Raw genomic sequence first — 20,150 nt, 5'->3', positions numbered from 1 at the left:
ATCATCAACCTCTAGAGGAAATTTGTGCTACACACGCCGTGGTAGAGGAGGGCTGTTGGGGAGTCATCAGAATCAGATGAGGAAGAAGATTTGGAAGAAGAGGATGATGTGAATGATGACTTGGATGTTATAAATAACTTTGGTGAGAATGCAAATGCTTCTAGTGGACAACAAAGGAATCTGTCATCTGCTGATTTGTTGGATGATTATGATGATTAAGTTATTTGTGTTTGATTGTTTGAGTGTTTGGATTTTATGTATTGTTTAAACTTTAAACTTGAACTTTGAACTTGGATGATTAGTTAAGATTTTTTTTTTAATATGTTGAGTTCATTTGTTATCAACCTTTATTACTTCAGTAAGTCATTAATAGCTTAACAGGTTAGCCACTTATCTTATCATTTGATCTATTGATTCTATTCTTAAGTTTCCAAATATATATCTCTCATTCATATATAATATATTGACATATATACCTTTTACTTTGTTTAGGTTGCTCACTCACTTCCAATCATTGCTTTCAAGCTTCAGTCACAGATTAGCCTTTTACTTTTTACTTTTGTGTGATGTACATGTTGATTTTTTATGACTTGATGAGTGATGAATTGATGTATAACTGTATAAGTCAATAATTTATGTTGATTTTTGATGACATGATATGGCTATGTTGATTTGATGTTACTTAATGTTTGTTTTATATGTTCTAGGGTATATATTCTAGGCTTGTAGCATGCTAAATAACTTTAAAAAATAGGAAAAATAAAAAAGTAGCATATTAAATAATTTTAGAAAATAGAAAAAATAAAAAATGACACACGAACGATTTGACCGCCATGGCAACTCCAAAACGGGCGATTCATCGCCAAATCGATTAGCCACCCCTCCACCGCCTTGGATCGATTTGACGCCGTGAAAACTATACTCAAAGTTTGCTTATTCAATAAACAAAATTGAGAAAAAGGTGGGTTTAATCTCACTTTAGAGTTGGTATTACATCCTATACTTTTCAAGCACTGCCTCTGGTTCTTATCTTTATAATTAATGATTCATCTCTTTAGGGACTCAGATGCTTGGAGGAATCATGATTCACTGCACTCGACCTCTGTTTAAATGCAAACATGTAAAACAGTACTACAGAGATATTAATTCCATGAATCTTTAATCTAATATTTCTGTTGCATTGGTTGAACCAAAAGTTCTAATGGTGGTCCAACTTCTAATTTGTAAATTTGAGTGCACATGAAGGAAATCGGAAAGGAAAACAAAGACAGAGAGAATGATGAGGAGCCACAACTTACCTTCATCCTCTGGAGGATATCTTTTCTGGTCATGATTCCTTGCATATGAAGCTGAGAGAGAGATGGAAGTTGGGGAAGGAGAGCCTAGTGTTTAAATTCAGAGAGCGCATAAGACACGTGAGAGAGCGGTGGTAGTGGTTGAGGAGATGTCGAGATGTAATTGAAGAAATGACGAGGAAGATGAATGGAGCATAATATTCGATCTCAATAATTAATCAAGGCTGGAAAAGAGAAATGGCAAAAACGAAGGGAAGTTCAGAGAGAGAGAGAGAGAGACAACACTTTAGAGTTTAGATAGAGAGGGTACCTAGGTCCGTACTTCAATTGCAGGATCCAGGAGAACAACAAACAGAGGAGGAGTTCTGCAGACGGCTTCGGGAAACCTCCAGAGCCTAAACTTGATTTCTTTCGCATATCGAGCAAGTAGATTGAGCTTCTTCCACGCTCACAGATTCTTCGTCTTTGAAGAAAACATGAGCAAGTCGATTTTGTCGAGGAAGCAAATAAATGTTTTCCGGGTTAGTTTCACACCCATTTTAGGGGTAAAATTTGTCAAGCTATTTTCCGAGAAATGACAAGATTTTGGTAAAATTTTTCATCATGAAAATTTTTCAAATTACAAAACAAACAATGGAAAATTCAATTTTACAGTAAAAATTTTCCACGTACACCGAAACAAATGGAGCCTTACATGGAAAAACAAATAGAAACAAAAAACAAGATATCCAAAGACTAATTTATGCTTGTAACGAGGGTGCCCATATCAATGGATACAGCTCCAGTGGCTGAAAAAGGGGGAAAAAAGAAGCTTTTGTTGTTGAGTTGTGCATACGTGGTACATGGTCTGGTCGTCCATATCAACCTTCCTTCTTCTAATCAATTAGTTCAGGAGTGGTCAATCCTCTCTCTTCTTCTTTGTTCTTCCTCTAATTCTGGTATCTTCTTCTGGTTCCTCTAATACTTTGATTTCTTGTAATTCTCTCACACTCATTTCAAGTTCTGGCTATACCTTTGCTGAAACTGAACTCCAGCTTTCAAGTAAGTTTATTGTGATTCACTACATCATTATTGAATAGTTCTTAACTCTTATCATCTGTGTCTGCTGAGATTTCTTAGTTCTTGACTTTAGCTTGAATAGTAAGGAGGCTTGAAATCATCCATATGTATACATGATTTTCAAATATACCATATTGAAAGATCTGTTAAAAGTATATCTGACCAAATCCTAGGCAGGCTTGAAACCGCTCTCTCTTATTTTTCTCTTTTGTGAACAAGTGCCTAGCGCACTTGGTAGCTTGAGGTGCGTGAAAGCCCATTGAAACCAGGAGGTCTTGGGGCCTTCTGATTCACACCTCCCCTCCCCCATTGAATAGGATAGAATAGGACCCATAAAAATAAAAAATAAAAAATTATATCCAACCAGAATCTTAGGCAGATCGACCTTGATTTTGAATTTTTTATTTTTTTCTATAATTCCTCTATTCTGTCCTTTATGTAGACCAGGATAGGTGAACCAACCAAGTCTCGATCTGCAAGAACTTTTAAACCAAGAACAACCATAAACCAGCCCCAAACACTTGCCCAGAAAATCAGATTATAGAAGATAGTCGACTAAACAAGATCAGGCTATCGACCTCAAATCAGTAGAGGTTCTTAGAACAGATCAATATAGCTGATAACAGGGACTGATAAGTAATTTAAATAGGTTCAGATCAACTGTAAACACTGAACCATAGGTCAAAGAAACCGTAGGAATTAAATCAAACCTATCGGCATATGTTCTGGACAACACAGGTTACTAAAAGATGAAAATAAGGAGATTTTTATTAACTCCAATATGGCTGGTCAGAACCAGACCAGAGCAGGGTCGATCCTTGCCCAGGTGGGGAGGAATGATCGACCAGAACTAAGGGCCAAAACAAGGACTTAAACTGCTACAGATAGCAAAGGTCGATTATGAGTTCTGCAGGAATTTCTGGGCAGAATTTAAGTAAATACCTGGTTTGTTTGGCAGAGCAGTAGAACCTTGATAATAAAGCTTGAAAAGAAAAGAATAAAACACTTGAAAGGAACCTCTTGGGTCTCACACCGCAAAGAGTCAATTGGATAAAACACCAATTCCGTCATTTTGATCATACACAAAGCACACTCATAAGAGCAAACAGCAACATAGCTTTTTTCATTCATAAAATCATGGCTTTACTAAAGAGAGCTCTCCTTTATTTATAATAGTGATGGGGTGATTACAAGAAATAGAAACTACCCTTAGTTTCCAAAAACTGAAATAGGAAACTAAATAAACACAAGACCTCTAGTTACAAAAATTAAAAATAGAAACTAGGAAATAAGAAATTAGAAACTAACTAGGTACTGATATTAAAAACTAATTTGGCACTGAAATTAGAAACTAAGGCATCATTTGATAACGTTTCAGCAGTTTCTGTGTCTAGAAACAACAGGTTTCCGGAAACAAAAACGGATTTTTTGGTGTTTGATAAATCTGTTTCTCGAAACATTTTTTGCATACATAATGCTACTAAAAAATCCAATAGTATCATCGGATGCCCAAAAGAGAGAGAGGGTTCGGTTCCCTCCTTTTCGGTTGAAATAGTTGAGAGATTTATCGGGCACAACAGCCTTTTTCTTCTCTCAAATTTGTTTCTAGAAACAACAAAACAAGTCCAACTTGTTTTGTCAAAATCGTTTCTAGAATTGTAAATAAGCATAAATATTGATTTATGTCTCTAGAAACGGGTGAAACGGAACAACTTTATCAAACGCTTTTTAGGTTGTATCTCGGTTTCTGGGAACAAGAAAACACAAAAACGGAACATTGTCAAACGGTGCCTAAATAACCCCATCTAAAAATGAAACTAATGAAAATAGGAAACAACTAGTAATCCCGTACTCAATCTTAGAGTCCCTCTTTTAGACCCATAAAAGTGGTCCAATACACTCCAAACCACATGGACTGAAGGCCCAACAAATATACAACCCAACCCTAGGTTTATTCCTAATAAAGCAAGCCTATTTTAGCCATTAATCTGCATCAGTCCTATTTTGTTATTATCAAATTATAAGTGATCCGAGTCAAGTGTGGTTGCATGCTTCTAGTTCCTTTCTAGAATTGTACCAGATCACTGAAAACAAGAATATCATAAAGTATTATTCAAGCTAAAATAGATAGTAAATTCAATTTTGGTAGTGAAAACCAATTTATTTGGCGGCTGATGCAGGCAAAAGATTACATGCTTCTGATATTATGTAATTTCAATAGTTCGATGTTTTCTTAGGAGCTAGGAAGATCCTGCAACAAACTAAAATGTTCACAAAAGCACACAAAATGGATATCAAAACATACCATGCCCTGAGGCCTGAACATCTATTAATTTTTAGTCAATCCAATGTGCCTTGGCTGCAATTGAACATGCAGGAAATTTCTCACGTTGAGCCTTTTCAAACTCCTGTACTTGATACTCAAGTAGCGATCAACTGTGATAATGCGTGTAAGCCTATTTGAGGGCTTTCCCAAACTGTTTGATATATATAGGCCTTCCATCTTTATCAACCCCATGGTACCCTTGAGGATAATGTTGCAAAACTTCTTCCAGTTCTTCAAATTTGAAGTCCTAAAGATACAGTTCAGTATGGTATCATGTTGAAGGTGTTATTAGATTGGGAAATTTTAAATATCTATGGATAGTGGGCAAGTCGGTGCGCAACAGTTAAGTTGCACTATTGCAACATGTTGGTCATAGGTTTAAGACTTGGAAACAGCCTCTCCTGCAAAACAGGGGGTGAGGCTGCATACATGTGTCTCTCCCAGACCCTGCAGTAGCAGAAGCCTAATGCACTGGCCTGGTCTTTTCTTTTCTTTTTTTCAAATATCAATGGATATCCTAATTTCCAATGTAACTAATTCAACTCACATGCTATCAAAATAGATTAGCATCTTTTTAGTGTGTGAATAGAGTATTAGAATTAGTCTACAAGTATGTTAGAATATATTCTACTCAGGATTAAACCATTTTTCAATGTACCAACTAGAGACAAAATATGCTTGTGAATGTCTAGGTTGTCAACCAAAATCTCCTAGTTTCATCAACACAAAAAGTTGAAGAGTTAAATAAGCACTAACTTCCAATATGGTATATGTTCCATACTCCTTGCTCCAATCTCCATCGGAGCATTTCTTCCCACATTTGGACTGTATTATCAATGTTGAAGCCCATTTCTTTCAAAACCTACAACATTTAAAGGGAATAATAAGGAATTGAAGGCCACAAAGCAGTGAAAGAAAGTGCAACGAAAATTAGTACCCCACAATTACCATCACATCATAGTCAACAAACCTACAAACCCCCTCCCCCACCATGTTACTACATTGTGGGACTGCTTTTACAGATAGGATATGTGTTAAACTTCTATTTATCATGAAATTTGAATTAGAGACAACTTAACAAAATTTATCAACCAAAGGAGTCTAACTAGTTCAACAACAACAATCATGACCGTATTCCAACTAAATGGGGTCGGCTACATGAATCCGATAAGGAGTCTAACTAGTTCATCAAACTCAAATTGAATTAGCAAATATTTCAGAAAAATAGACTGACCTCAATAGAGTATGACAATCATCATTGCTAGAAGGTAACAAATCATTGGCAAGAAGTTTGTGACGCAATCATGGACCGCCCTCTCCTCTCTGGCATCTTCATGTCCTTTGACAAAACCAAAGAAAACATGTAATCAATTTTCCTCTTCCCACGCTTCTTCAGAGAAGTAGTACCTGTTAGAAGCATTGATTGCCATCTTCTTGAGCGCTCCAATTTTGGTCCGGCGTCTCTCTTCTTTTGATTCTTCTATATCAGCAGATCAGACAGAGATTGAGAATTTAGGGTTGTCGTAGCATTAGAGAGAGGAAAGAAAGGGAAAAGATGGAAGACCATGGCACATTCTTCTGATTCTTCGATGTAAGCAAATGTGAGAGAGAAGTTAGGGTTGTCATACCATCAGAGAGCTACTTCAAGGTGAGCTCGATCCCAGCCGGAAACGAGAGAGCTAAGGTGTGGGGTATGTAATGAAAAGACTGAAATGCCATTTTAGACATCACTTTATGAGAGTTATATGAGATTCTAATAAAATAAATTGAAATGCCTAAATTGCTCCACCTAGTTGAACCATCAATGCCCCATTGCTCATTGCCTTTTGGTCCTTTTACTCTTTTTTTATTTTTCCAAACATAACACACCCTTGTTACATTAATAACAACCCATAAAAAATATATGAAATTACATTTTGATTTCACTCAGGCAAATCACCTTTTTTGACATAATGTGTATTTAAGTAGCCAAAAATAGGTTACAGCAGTTTTGTATAATACCTAGGTTACAATAGATAAACCCCTTATATAGACAAACCCTTTAAATAAACCACTTCACCTAAAGATTGAGGTAACAGACAATAAAAACACCAAATCTATGTTCCTCTATGATTATTAGAGCTGTTCATAGCTAAAGAAATACCAGAAAATATGGCATCATTTACTCAGTTACACGAATATGAAGATTCTGGCAATGATACTATAATAGGACATGGCAAAACGCCCTAATAGGGATGATTGGCTGAAGCAAAAGCCCTTTAAAAAGGGTGTTAGAAACACTCTAGACATGATTCAAAATTTTTACCAAAAATAAGCTCTCATGGAAGCTGTAGCGCACTTTAAAGCGAGAATACCCAATGATGATTCAAGGGAGTCCCAGATAAGAAGTCTATCAATTGAGTTGTAGCAAAAGGGGAGAGGTTAGTACCTTTAATCAAGCATGACCACATATAACAGAGATAAAAGCTGCTCATCATTCAATATAAAATTTTAAAAAACAATTGCAAGTTTAATTTGTGAACATTTTTCTTACTTCAATGGTACATGCTCAATGTTTTTCTGTTTCAACCAATGCAGTGATGTACTTATGACTTAGAAGATCAAAACACACAATTATATACTCGTCAAAATAAATCTTCTCTGAGTTTTTTACATAATGTAAAAGAAGAACTCTGATTTTTTTTGGGTGAATAGAAAATATATTAAAAACGTAAAAAAGCAAAGACAACAGCAAGCCAAACTGGCAATCCAAGGGGAAGGCACCAAAAAGGGGAAACACAAAAACCAAGGGGGAAATGAGGAAACAAAGGATGAAGATGATACATCAAAATTAAGGGGAGAAATGAGCGGTAGATCCCAAGATTGGGCAAGATACCTATTCCTAATCGTGTCGTGGGCAAGATGCCTATTCCTAATTGTGTCCAAGGCAAACCACACAATTGTGAAGAATTTTGTTACGAATCTCGAATGAGATCTGATAGTTCATTATGCTGTGTAAAGAATTGTGTAGAATTCCATAAGATACCATTCACAAATTATAAACAGAAACGGCTACCTAATGATTTTGTTTCTTTAGACAAGTGAAATGAAAAGGAAAAAACATTACAACCTAAGTGACATAAAGGAAAAGAACCAGTAAGATAGATGGTCATGGTTCCCCAAAAGGGTTTTCCACATAATGTTATCGAACTAGCTTTTCAACTTATCCTTCACTACTTCATACAGAGGCTGAAGAGATAAATCCTTATTTTAAATCTACGCCTAAGCATTGGGTACCTGCATACATCACAAGAATGCTCATCACGACGGAACCTGCCATGGATTTCAAGGTTCACCAAAGTGCTGAAGATGCCAAAGCCCCGTCTGTGGTCATCAAATATTTGGAGGAACTCAGGGAATGAAACCATAGTGTTCTCATCCTCTTCTACGTGGACTACCAATTGGTCACGATATCCTTGAGGAGAAGATAAATAAATGAGTCTCAAGTACCTCATGTAGATTAATGCATCAACCTTCTGTATTACATCTTGACCATCATTCCTCCTCGTGCCCCGCCATAATAGAGCATCAAAGGCCGCACGCTTGCGATTCCCTGGTTCCCCAGCACAGATGGGAGCAATGACAGCATAAAACATGCCCAAGTCGATTCTCCCAGAACCGGTAGCATCCAAGACTCGCAAAATTTTTTGGTTAACTTTTACAACTGTTACCCGAAAATCTTCTGGTGTTAGGTAGTGAAGCAACTTCCGCAAAATCAACTCTAATGTTGCCTTACTTATCAATGGCCTCTTTGGTTCCTCACTCTCTGAATATGAAACGGGTGGTTTCCATTCTTCAATCTCCTTATTCAGAAGAGAAACATCACATAGATGAAATGTAGTGATCCTCTGAAAGTCCCAGATGTGAAGGGCAAAGCCAGGACAATCCCTCTTGGTTTTCTCAGTTACCCTTTTGATCACATGCACTCCATCTGCCAAACCCTTCTTTATCTTAGCCCACGCACTCAAGTCATGACCACCTTGATTTTTTTTCTCCAACTGCGCCATTATATGTGCCGTTAATTGAGGTAACTCAGCAAAGTCTGTCATCTTGCTGAGGCCCTCTTTGTACACATTCACCACATCCACATCTTTCCCTGTTCTCCACATTAAGGCTAGTCGGTTCACTTGAGCTCGCCAATAGTTTGGTTGAATCCCCATAACTCTCTCATAAATCTCTGCAGCCCTATGATACCGACCCATGTCCTGAAACAAGCAACCAAGCTCGTACAGAGCATCCAAATGGTTGGGATTTAGATCAATGGCCCTCTGAAACTCCAAAATTGCTCTCTCATCCTCCCCCATTTCATGAAGAACCGACCCGAGATAATAATGGGCATCTGCAAATTCCGGTTTCAAGAGCACTGCCTCCTCTAATGCCTTCTCTGCGGCCCTATACTCCCCTAGTTGAAGCAACGCAGTCCCCAAGAGCCGAAAAGCCCGATCATTTGTTGGACACAGAACCAAGGCCTCACGATAATGCTCACATGCACAGAGCAACATCCCTTCTCTTTTCAAAACAATCCCCAATTGTATGTGTAGCTTTGGTAACAGTCCCCACCATCTGTTCGAATTGGTCTCAGCTGCCAACTCCAGACCCAACATATAGCTAAGCTTAGCCTCTTTCGACCTCCCTAACAAGTATAAACAGTAGCCTATCTCGAATTGCGCCCGAACATCAATAGGGCTCAAATCCACCGCGCGCTGGAAGCTCTGAAGAGCATCTGTAAGAAGATTATAATAAAGCAGGGTCTGTCCAATCGCCATATGCCCATCAAAAGCCTCTTCCCTTGACAAATTCCGATCAATGGAAACCCGAATCTCCCTCACCTCCTTCAAAAGTGTCCTAAAATCCCCACAATTCTCATCCCAGACGAACCTCTTATGATCACGTTCTACTCTAAAATCCTTCTTGTGACCACAAGTACAATCCTCAATTCTCCTTCTGATAACTATCTCCAGATCCTCAACAAGCTTCCACGTATCATCATATTCGACACCATGGTTGGGCGACTTGGCCCAAGCAGCTGCAACCCTAAGGGTTGCGATTCTCTGAGTAGTCCCCGTCGTCGTCGACTTATCGGCTAAAACAATCATCGAATACGAATGGGAATTAGAAGGAGCTTCATTCAATTGGGTTGTGGAGATGACCAGAGAGGAATGGAAGAGAGCTGAGTAATCCCTGTCAACGTCGCCGGCGCCTTCATCATAGATGCGAAGAAGGCCTTTGAAGGAGAGACCTGTTAAAGGATTTTCGATGAAATCGGAATACGATCGGAAAACTTCGTCAAGAATGGCTGAGACCTGATCGGAGCTGAGCTTGACGTTTGGGTTGACAGTGGTGACAAGCGCACCCATCTCGTCGCGGCTGAGGCCTCCGTCACGGTTGGCATCGAATCTGTCGAAGATTGAACGGACTTTGTCTCTTCCCGTCATCATCGTCGTCGACATTGATCTCTTAGACGAAGCCATTAGAGACTTAGGGTTTGTGTGTACAGCGGCGAATATATATAGTGATATACTGATAAATAGTTTGTCTATGTTAGTGCCTCATAGTGAGACTGTGAGAGTGAGATAGGAATGGCTTTGAAAGGTTGAAGCGGTTTTGGTCAACCCGTTCAAAGCGTAAGTTTCAACTATATTAAAGACTTGAATAGTTCAATATAGAGATGGATTTACGTAAAACTCTAGAAGGCTGATCTAGGGTTCGAGTTCTAGTCATCTCGCTAATGATTATTTATTTATTTTTAGGGAAAAAGAAATGAATGCTAGCTAGATGTGATGGAATTAAGTATACTAACGGTTTAGTGACTGTTTGATGAAACATAAGCAATCTCATCTGTTAGATGACCGTTGTCTAACATAACTTGCTCACAACTGGCGCTCTATAATCTCTCTTCTTCTATTTCTCCGACTCTAGCTCTGGCTTCGGCTCTCTGGTCACGCTACCAATGAGCAGCAACCAGAGAGACCTACGAGCAGTGAGCTGCAACCTCGACCAGCTACGGGTTGAACTAATTGGGCAATCGAGATCCGGTTGGCAAGGAGGAACACAATGGGTGGAATCCCAATGGTGGAGCAATAGGTAGATAGAGTAGAAGTGTATCCGATGGAAGCTCAACCAAAAATAACAACCAACCAATTCATCTTCCTCAACCGATTCACTGGCTCCAAAACTGCCATGCCCAGATCCTTGAAACTCCCAGTATGGCTAATGCCACAATGTTGAACCCAAAGATCGCTCATGCACAAATAGCGGTTTCGTGGACGATAAGGAAAGGTCACGCTTCAAGGGTTGCTAATGTTGTTGTTGGAGGATCTGCCCTAACGGTTGTGCCGAGCGATTTGGAGCTCCAGCGCCAAACATCAAACTTTGAGCAGATTTCCGACAATTTTTCGTCTGATGGGACGATTCCAAAGAAGAAAAAAAAGGTCTTTGTCTTCGGTTTCAACGCAATATGGATCGATACCTCTGTAAATCAAAGCTGCTAAAGTTTTCGATGATCGGATTCGAAGCAAATTTGGAAATTCATTGAGTGAATTCTAGAGAGAGAATGGGATCTGAGTATTTGGGGGAAAGAGAGAAGAGAGGGTATCTGTTGCATTTATTCAAAAGTGTGATGGCTGCTTACTGTTGCTTCGATTTGAAAAAGAGATGGCTGCTTTCCGGCGAGGCTGAAGCAACATTCCGGCAGCTCTCCAGCAACGTTTCGGTGTGGCTTGGATCGTTTAAGGTGGAGATAGAATTAGGGGAGAGATAAGGTGAAGTAGCGGTGGATCGAAGGTTTAGACCTCTTCTCTTAATCCAACGGTTATATTTAGGATGAACAAATCTTAAATCTTACGGCTAATATCTCGTTGGCATTCCTAATTCTATTGTAACTTGCTAGCATTCCTAACCCACTCCCTTTTTTTTATTTAAGCTAACATATGCATAAGTCATAGGAGCAAGCTATTTAAATAGGATTTTGTTAATTTTCCTGTTAAATTTAAGAGAAAAGCCTGGTATGCCCTGCATAGTAGTGACACATACCCAGATCTCTCTCTCTCTCTCTCTCTCTCTCTCTCTCTCTCTCTCTTCCTTCCCTTGAAAAACTTCTATATGCCTCTCTTATTTAACCCTCCTATTGGTGGAGCCGCTAGCTCTAGGAAATCCGGTGGCATACCTAACCTCCTCCCTAAATTTTAATCATTTGTCCCACTATCATATCTGTGTTAGGCTTAGTATATCCAATGCTTTGGGTGGTAAAAATTCATAAAATTGCAAGAGTAATTGAACTATCGCCTTTACATCACCATGGTCATGGAGAAAATCTCTCACCACGTTGAATTGAGTAAGGGAGGGGTGTTTTGGAAAATCCAAATCCTTTCCAACGACTGACATTCTAATCATCCTCCAATCAGACTCAGGTCACCTAAGGTTGCGTGTCAACCACTTGGGGCTGGGATTGCGTGTATGTGTCTGATTGGAGGGGGCAGTCGTTAGAGAGGAGCCATATTATTTTGGATCCTATACAATAGGGGTTGGGAGTATGATAGCATTGGAGTTCAATCATAAGGTCAAATCACTAATGAAGAGGGAATTTTTTGGTTTCCGCAAAAAATCAGAGATTTAGGGTTTGTGCATACAGCAGCGAATATATATACTGATATGCTGATGAAGAGTATGTCTATGTTAGTACCGATGGGGGAAACAAGGCCGGGTTGGGCTGGGTTTATTGAAACCCTAATCCAACCCTAGGTCCTCAAAATTCAACCCAGGCCCAACCCAACTTTATCGGGTTCATGTTTAGGTCCAACCTGGCCCTAATTGACCCTATTAGGGTCTGGTTGACCTTGGCTTCTATAATAGCTAGATTAACTTTGATTGACATTTTTTTCCATTCGTATCGCATATATTAAAATATTATAGAAAAATAAAATACCTATTGGAGCCCTAATTTCTATTATAATGATGCAAGGTTAAATTTCGGGCCGAGTTGGGTCAGGTTGGTTCGGGTTGAGGCTTCAACTAGGGGTGCGACAGGGCCGGGTTGGGTTGGGTTTCTTAAAACCCTAGCCCAACCCTAAGTCCCCTTAACTGAACCCAAACTCACCCTGACCCTGACGCAGGGTTGCAAAACTTCAACCTTGGCCCTACCCTTCAGGGTTCAGCCCACCCTAATTGGCCTTGATTTTTCATGGTCGAGTCGAGATGACCCTGACCCTGACCTTGATTGACACTAACCCTCACCTTGGTTGGCCATCAATGGCTGGGCATACCTTGACCCTGACCCTGACTCTGACCCTACAAAATATGAAATAACTCCAACTATTGTGGTAAACAAAGAGGAAGTCATCCTAAGAAAGCAAATAATCCAAAAAAATTCAATTATTTGTCATGATAAACAAAGAGATCATCCTAATAAGGCAAACAATCTGAGATCGGTGAGAAAATATATTAGGAGTTTTGAGGTGTCAATGACTTAATGTCAAACAATATATAAAATTAGGTTAAATTCAGGGCTAATGACAAGGTCACAACAAGGGTCAACATCAAGGGCAAAAATCATGGTCAGGTTGGGCCCAAAACCAGGGCCAAAAGTCAGGGTAAAAAAATTAGGGATGGGTTCAGGGCGGGTTGGGCGGGCCAAAGACATCAACCTTTACCCACCCTGACCTTAACTCTGGGTCAGAAAATTTAAGAGTTGGATCAGGGTGGGCCAAGGGCCAGTTCGGGCCATCAGGGCCAAACTTGCCCCCCTAGCCTCAACCTTAACCCAATCCAACCCTGACCCAGGGTTGGGGTTTTTCAACCCTAACCCACCCTTAGGGTCAAAAAACTTAGCGCAAACCCTATTCGGGCTTAGGGCGGGCCAGGGCAGGTTCAGGTTGTCAGGGCCAAACTTTCACCGCTAATGTTAGTGACTCATAGTGAGACTGTGACAGTGAGATGAGAATGGCTTTAAAAGGTTGAAGCGGATTTGGTCAACCCATTTAAAGCGTAAGTTTTCAACTGTATTGACTTAAATGGCTCAATATAGAGATGGATGTGCATAAAACTCTGCAAGGCTGGTCTAGGCTTCTAGTTCTAGTCATCTAGCTAATGATTATTTATTTATATTTATTTAAGCTAACATATAAGTCATAGGAGCGAACTATTTAAACAGGATTTTGTTAATTTTCCTATTAAATTAAAGGGAAAAGCCTGGGTATGCCCCACATACCCAGATATGTGTCTATCTCTCTCTTCCTTCCCTTGAAAAAGTTCCATATGCCCCTCTCATTTAACCCTTCCATTGGTGGAGCCTCTAACTCTAGGAAATTCGATGGTATACCTAACTTCCATTGGTGCCCCTCTGCACGTATGTATTTACTAATATATATATATATATATATACATACATACATACATACATACATACATACATACATACATACATGTAGGGGTGTCAACCGGTCGGGTCGGGTCGGTCTCGATCGGGCTTAGTTGGGCATGACCACTTTAAAACCTTGCATCGTGAACACCCATTTAAGTAAATAGGCCTAACTTTGGGGGGATGGTACGGTTTATAATCGGGCCAGTCGGTGTCGAGCTTTAATCAAACTACCTTAAATGGACCTTAACCGAGCTACGAGTTATTTAAGTCTAAACAGGCTCAAACGAGTTCTAAATGTGCTTACCTTAAAGTTATTTTCTTAAGTGGGTTGAAAGCCCATAATTGTTCATTTTGAACATTAAATCATTATAGCTTTTACATAATATCATCATGGTAGAAGGTGATGCAAATCTTTAATAAAGAAGATAAATGATATGAAATATGGTTGTTCTTTAACAAAGGGGCCAGGCTCGGTCGGGTACAACAAATCAGTTCAAGTCAGGCCTATAGCCAGTGGAAAAAATCCCCTACTGCGGATGTAGTGCTGCGGTGAGCATCCTATGGCAACTAGGGGTGAAAGTTTGGCCTTGACAACCCAAACCCACCCTAACGCGCCTTAAGCCCGAATAGGGCTTGGGCCAAGTTTTTTGACCTTGAGGGTGGGTTAGGGTTGAAAAACCCCAACCCTGGGTCAGGGCCGAGTCGGGCCTGGGTTGAGTTCTAGGCCCAGGCCAACCTGACCCTGACTTTTAACCCTGAGACCCTGATTATATAATATAACAACAACAACAACAAACATAACCTTATCGCAACTGAATGGGGTCGGCTACATGGATCCAATGCTATAAGAAAGTAAAAAAGCATAGAAGATTAGTTAAAAGGAGAAAATATGGGGGTATCGTAGAATATAGATACGCATCATGGAAACATCCCTTGTATGGGGTTAGCAACGCGGGTTCTTGTCCTCCATAAAACTCTATTTGAAGTCATACTTGGGTCGAGCCCTACAATTTGCATATCTTTTCGGACCACCTCATTAATAGTCATCTTAGGTCTGCCCTTACTTTTTCTAGCGCCTTCCCAATCAATCTGGTCACTCTTTCGTACTGGGCCTCCATAGGTCTCCATTAAACATGGCCATACCACCTCAATCGGCTCTCGTGGAGTTTGTCATGGATCGGTGCGACTCTCACTTCATATCTAATATTCTCATTCCTTACCCTATCTATCTTGGTCTTCCCACACATACTTCTCAATATTCTTATTTCAACTACACTCAATTTGTTCACATTACTCTTATTGGCGGCCCAACATTCTGCTCAATACATCATAGTTGGTCGTATAATTGTTTTGTAAAATTTGTCCTTGAGTTTTATAGGTATTCTTTTGTCATATAATACTTCCGACGCTCCTTTTCACTTCATCCACCCTACTTTAATCCTATGTGCAATATCATTTTCTATATCCCCCTCTTTGTTGATGATAGACCCTAAGTATTTAAAACAGTCCCTTTGAGTTAGTTCTTGCTCCCCAAGCTTCACCACTCCCACCTATCCTCTAGATTGACTGAAGGGGCATATCATATATTCTATCTTCGTTCTACTTAACCTAAAACCTCTTAATTCCAAGTTTAATCTCTATAGCACCAGTTTAGTATTAATCCCATCCACAATTTCATCTATCAGCACAATATCATCCACAAATAGCATACACAACGAGACTGAGTCTTGGGTGTGACTGGTTAGGTCATCCATAATGAGTGCAAACAGATAGGGGCTTAGAACAGATCCTTGATGTAACCCAATTGTGATAAAAAATTCATTATATTGTTCCTCTCTCGTTCTCACACCCGTCACCTCTCCCTCGTATATATCCTTAATTATATCCACATAGTTAATCTAACCCCTCTTCTGAAGGACATGCCAAATTAGTTCTTTCGAGACTCTATCGTATGCTTTCTCTAGATCAATAAAGACTATATGCAGATCCTTTTTGTGGGCTCTAAAAACTTCTATAAGCCTCCTTAGGAGATAAATGGCTTCTGTTGTTGATCTCCTTGGCATAAAACAAAATTGATTATCTGAAACATTGGTTTTTTTTCTTAGGTGGGCTTCAATAACCTTTTCCCATAGCTTCATGGTGTGGCTCATAAGTTTTATGCCCCTATAATTATTGCAGTCTTGGACGTCCCCTTTGTTCTTATAAATCGGAACTACAATGCTTCTCATCCACTCATTCGGCATAGACTTTGTACTCAGGATCTTATTAAATAGTTTGGTCAACCAAGTCACTCCACGTCCTCCCAAGCTCTTCCAAACTTCGATTGGGATCTCATTCGGACCCGTCATTCACCCAATATTCATCCTTCGCATGGCCTCGTTAACCTCAGTTTCGTCAACTTGCGGTAAATGTCCATTAAGCTCTTCCAAAGTTTGATCGGTGTCATGTCTACCCCCCTCACAACTGGGTTCACCCTCTTAGTCACAGTACCTCCATTTAGAAGGTTACAAAAATAATCACTCAATCTCTTCATAATGTCATCATTTCGTATCAGCACTCTATCTTCATCGCTTTTGATGCTCTAACTTGGTCCAAGTCTCTGCCTCAATCTTTCTCTTATTTTTGCTATCCTATAGATCTCTTTTTCTCTCTCCCTTGTATTAAGGTTCTCGTACAGACCATCATATTTCTTTGCTCTAGCTTTCCCCACAATCCACTTAGCCTCATTCCTAGCTATGTGGTATCTTGTTCTATCCTCAATTTTGTTAGTTTTTTTTACCAATTCTTAAAACATTCATTTTTTGTCTTAATGGCTGTTTGGACCTCGTTGTTCCACCACCAGGTCTCTCTAGGGGTATGCCACCAGCCCTTAGTCACGCCTAGGACCTCTTTAGCCATTTCCTTTATGCTATCCGTCATTACAGTCCACATCTCATTAGTATTTCCCACATAGTCTCACGGGCCTCGTTCGATCATTTTATCCGTAAAGGATTTTAGGGGGACTCCATGTAGTTGTCTTCAATTTATTTTTGTGCATAAGTGTATCGCCTTCTTGTGTTGCCTTATACTAAACCCTGATTTTATATATATATATATATACACACACACACTCCTTTTACATTGTTAATTATACATATTATTATAATATATACACATTGTAACATAGGTTATAATATAATATATTATAATGTTCTATGCACACGCCACTCACATTTTCACTTTAAAAAACCCAATACATAACATATTATAAAGAATAAACTCATCACCCACTTTTGATTTTAAAATATCCGTTGGAATGATGTGTTGGTATAAGATGAATGTTTAAAAAAAAAAAAAGGGATAGATGTAAGAACCCGACCCAACCCGGCCCGTCTTGCCCTGAGGGCGAGATAGGGTTGAATTTTTCTACGCCTTGGCAGGGTTGGGCCGGGCTCGGGCCTAATTAAAGGGATGTAGGGTTGGGCCAGGGTTTTAAGAAACCCGGCCCAACCCGACCCTGTTTCACCCCTAGCTATAACGACATCGAGGCACGTGCCGATGTCATCTCAACTGTCTGATGCTTGTCGCACTGCCGCACCCGCGGTAGACAATCATCGTTCATAGTTGATCGATTTGGTCAGGCACCTGATGGGCTAGCTACCTGCACCGTAAACAACTGATTAATAAACATGTTGGGCTCGGTCGAGCCTACCGATAGAGGCCATAAATGGATCACTAAGTATCAACGGGGTTGGATGGTATCGGCCTTAACCAATTCCCAATCTCGACCGATCCGGTCTCAATTCAAGGGTCAAGGGTAAAAATTAAAAACATAATGGAACCTGATTTTTGGATAAAGGAAAGGGGTAACATTGTCCTATATGATGTGATCCAGGCTGATCCATCGGATCGGATTCGGGTTTTGGAACGTGGGGTTTATAACCGAGCAATTAAAACTCCCGCTTTTTTTCCTTCTGTACTATCATCAGGTGTTTCCCGTCTTCCCCTGAAAAAAACGAATCGATTACAGTTTGCAGATTTAAGTGTTTTTTGTTGTTTTAGTGCGATATTTTCAAGAATCGGTAGGTTTTTCAAGAATCTAGAATCATTCACTCAGGTTTTTCAAGAATTTAGAATCATTCACTTAGCAGCTTGAATCATCGGTTGTTCTTAATTTTTCAATTTTTGTTTTTGCAGGGAAGTGTTGAAATCACACCGTGGTTGCAGACGATGAGTGTTCTTGGAGTTCATCTTTTCATCATTTTTTGTTCTCTGTGGATGCTGGGAGTTAGGGCTGATGATCCGGCAAGAATATTGGATGGAATTTTACAAGAAAATGCTTTCAAAGCTCTGGTTCAACCACTTACGGGTGTCTCCTACGATGGAAATGCCCCTTCCAACTTAGCTGGTATAAAGGTATCTGGAATGAGACTCAGGTCTGGGAGTTTCGAAAGGCAGGGAGTTGAGATTAAGGAGTTCTATATTCCGGATGGAGTGGTTGTGAACCCTTCCGTCAAAAGATTAGTTCTGGTTTACCAGAACTTGGGTAATTGGTCGGAAGTTTATTATCCCATTCCTGGTTTTACATATATGACACCTGTTTTAGGGTTGTTAGCCTATGATGGAGATAATCTCTCATCTACAGATTTGCTGGAATTGGATGTAAGAGCTACTGTACATCCAATCTTGATCAATTTCGCTGAAGAAGTTAGATTTTTTTCTGGTGGTTATACACTTCAGTGTGTAAATTTTGATCTGCAAGGGAGAACGTTGCTTAGCAATGTCCACAGAAGGAATATTTGCTCAACAAAAGAGCTAGGCCATTTTGGTATTGTGGCTGCTCCAATATCCCCTGCTCCAGTATCCCCAACTCCAGTGCCGCCAGCGCCATTGTCTCCGTCTACCAACAAGCATCACAGAGTTTTGAAAGTGATATTGACTGTTATCTTTGGCTTTATAGCTCTAGGGATGTTGCTGGCTGCAATAAAGAGGATTGAACGTACTACATGGGAGATGGACGAGTTGTCAATGCAGCTCGCAGAGATGCAAGGAACGCAGCTGCAGAGGCTTGGAATGGAACAGGAGGATTCTAGAAGGGACGGCTGCCGAGGCTTGCATTGAATATCTTTCATCTATTAGTTTTGAAAATTGTTTGCACTCTTGATCTTATGTTCCTATTTTATGTTTTTTGAGCATAGACATTTTTTCTTATCAGGATTTGATATGCCTTGATTGAAATCTGAAGTTTAAGCTTTGAATGTGGCATATAACTGGAGCTATTGGAACTTGGATTTTGAATTAGTTTAGAGGGTCGGATAATGTGTGCTGATACAGATGTTTAAGAATTTTGATCATCAAAGTGGCTACTAAGATCTTAATAGTTTGATCCATGGTCTAAAATTTGCAGCTCAGAAAAATGTAAACAGAGTTTGGGGATGATGAGGTTTAACATAGAAACTTTTGTGGGTTAGACCCATTGACTGGATTTGAGACCCAAGCACATAAAGGTCTAAGTCCCATTCTGGTTATTCTGCAAAATTGTGAGCTAGCTTGGGCTGTAAATCTCTATTTGATTCACTTTGAATCATCACTCTTAAAATCCGTTACTGTTGGATAACTTGAACTTGCAGTTTTAGAATGTGCAATTGCGGATGTCTGTCAGCTGGTCAAAATGTTAGAGGTACCAAGATGGTGCTAAAAGTTTCAAGTTGGAAATCTATCAGAGGGTGATTGTGCTTGCAAGAATCATTGAAGCTATTTGTTTACTATAAAGTAGATTAATGAGTGACTAATCTCAGTGGTAGTAATTGAGACCAGGACTGCTCTTGTATTGGGGATTATTTCAGTCAAATCTCAAACCCGTTATGCAACAAATGGAGTTTTCATACCCTTTACAAACCATTGTTAGCACTGCTGTTGTTATGTCATGGCTTAAATGTGTAATAGCCATCGTTGACACATCAATTTCAATACATACTAATTAACTTATGAGGGAAGTCGGTTCATCATTACCGTTCTTTAGAAGGACTTTTAAGTCCTGAAGTCCAATAAATTTGTCTTCCTTGACTTTTGCTTGATCGGCATGTAATATTGT

General features: G+C 39.6%; 2 protein-coding genes across 2 annotated transcripts; one reads left to right on the top strand and one right to left on the bottom strand.

The window, feature by feature from the left end:
* Window positions 1–7,732: 7,732 nt before the first annotated feature.
* On the bottom strand, window positions 7,733–10,327 carry LOC122085471 (uncharacterized TPR repeat-containing protein At2g32450-like). Its single transcript, XM_042653918.1, has one exon. It carries the CDS (start codon window positions 10,188–10,190, stop codon window positions 7,893–7,895), a length of 2,298 nt encoding a protein of 765 aa, XP_042509852.1. The 5' UTR covers window positions 10,191–10,327; the 3' UTR covers window positions 7,733–7,892.
* Window positions 10,328–18,045: 7,718 nt separating this feature from the next.
* LOC122082053 lies at window positions 18,046–19,376 on the top strand. Its single transcript, XM_042649580.1, has 2 exons — window positions 18,046–18,138; window positions 18,254–19,376. The coding sequence occupies exon 2, from the start codon at window positions 18,287–18,289 to the stop codon at window positions 19,175–19,177; it is 891 nt and encodes a 296-aa protein (XP_042505514.1). The 5' UTR covers window positions 18,046–18,138; window positions 18,254–18,286; the 3' UTR covers window positions 19,178–19,376.
* The last annotated feature ends 774 nt before the right edge of the window (window positions 19,377–20,150 follow it).

This window comes from Macadamia integrifolia, chromosome 1 (genome assembly GCF_013358625.1).
Source record: "Macadamia integrifolia cultivar HAES 741 chromosome 1, SCU_Mint_v3, whole genome shotgun sequence".
In the NCBI taxonomy this organism is placed as follows: Eukaryota; Viridiplantae; Streptophyta; class Magnoliopsida; order Proteales; family Proteaceae; genus Macadamia; species Macadamia integrifolia.
Note: the sequence above shows the minus strand (reverse complement) of the source record. Positions and strands in the feature narration are given on the sequence as shown.

Excerpts from the sequence above, each read along its gene's own strand:
- LOC122082053 (XM_042649580.1), top strand. The coding sequence starts at position 18,287 with ATGAGTGTTCTTGGAGTTCATCTTTTCATCATTTTTTGTTCTCTGTGG.
- LOC122085471 (XM_042653918.1), bottom strand. The coding sequence starts at position 10,190 with ATGGCTTCGTCTAAGAGATCAATGTCGACGACGATGATGACGGGAAGA.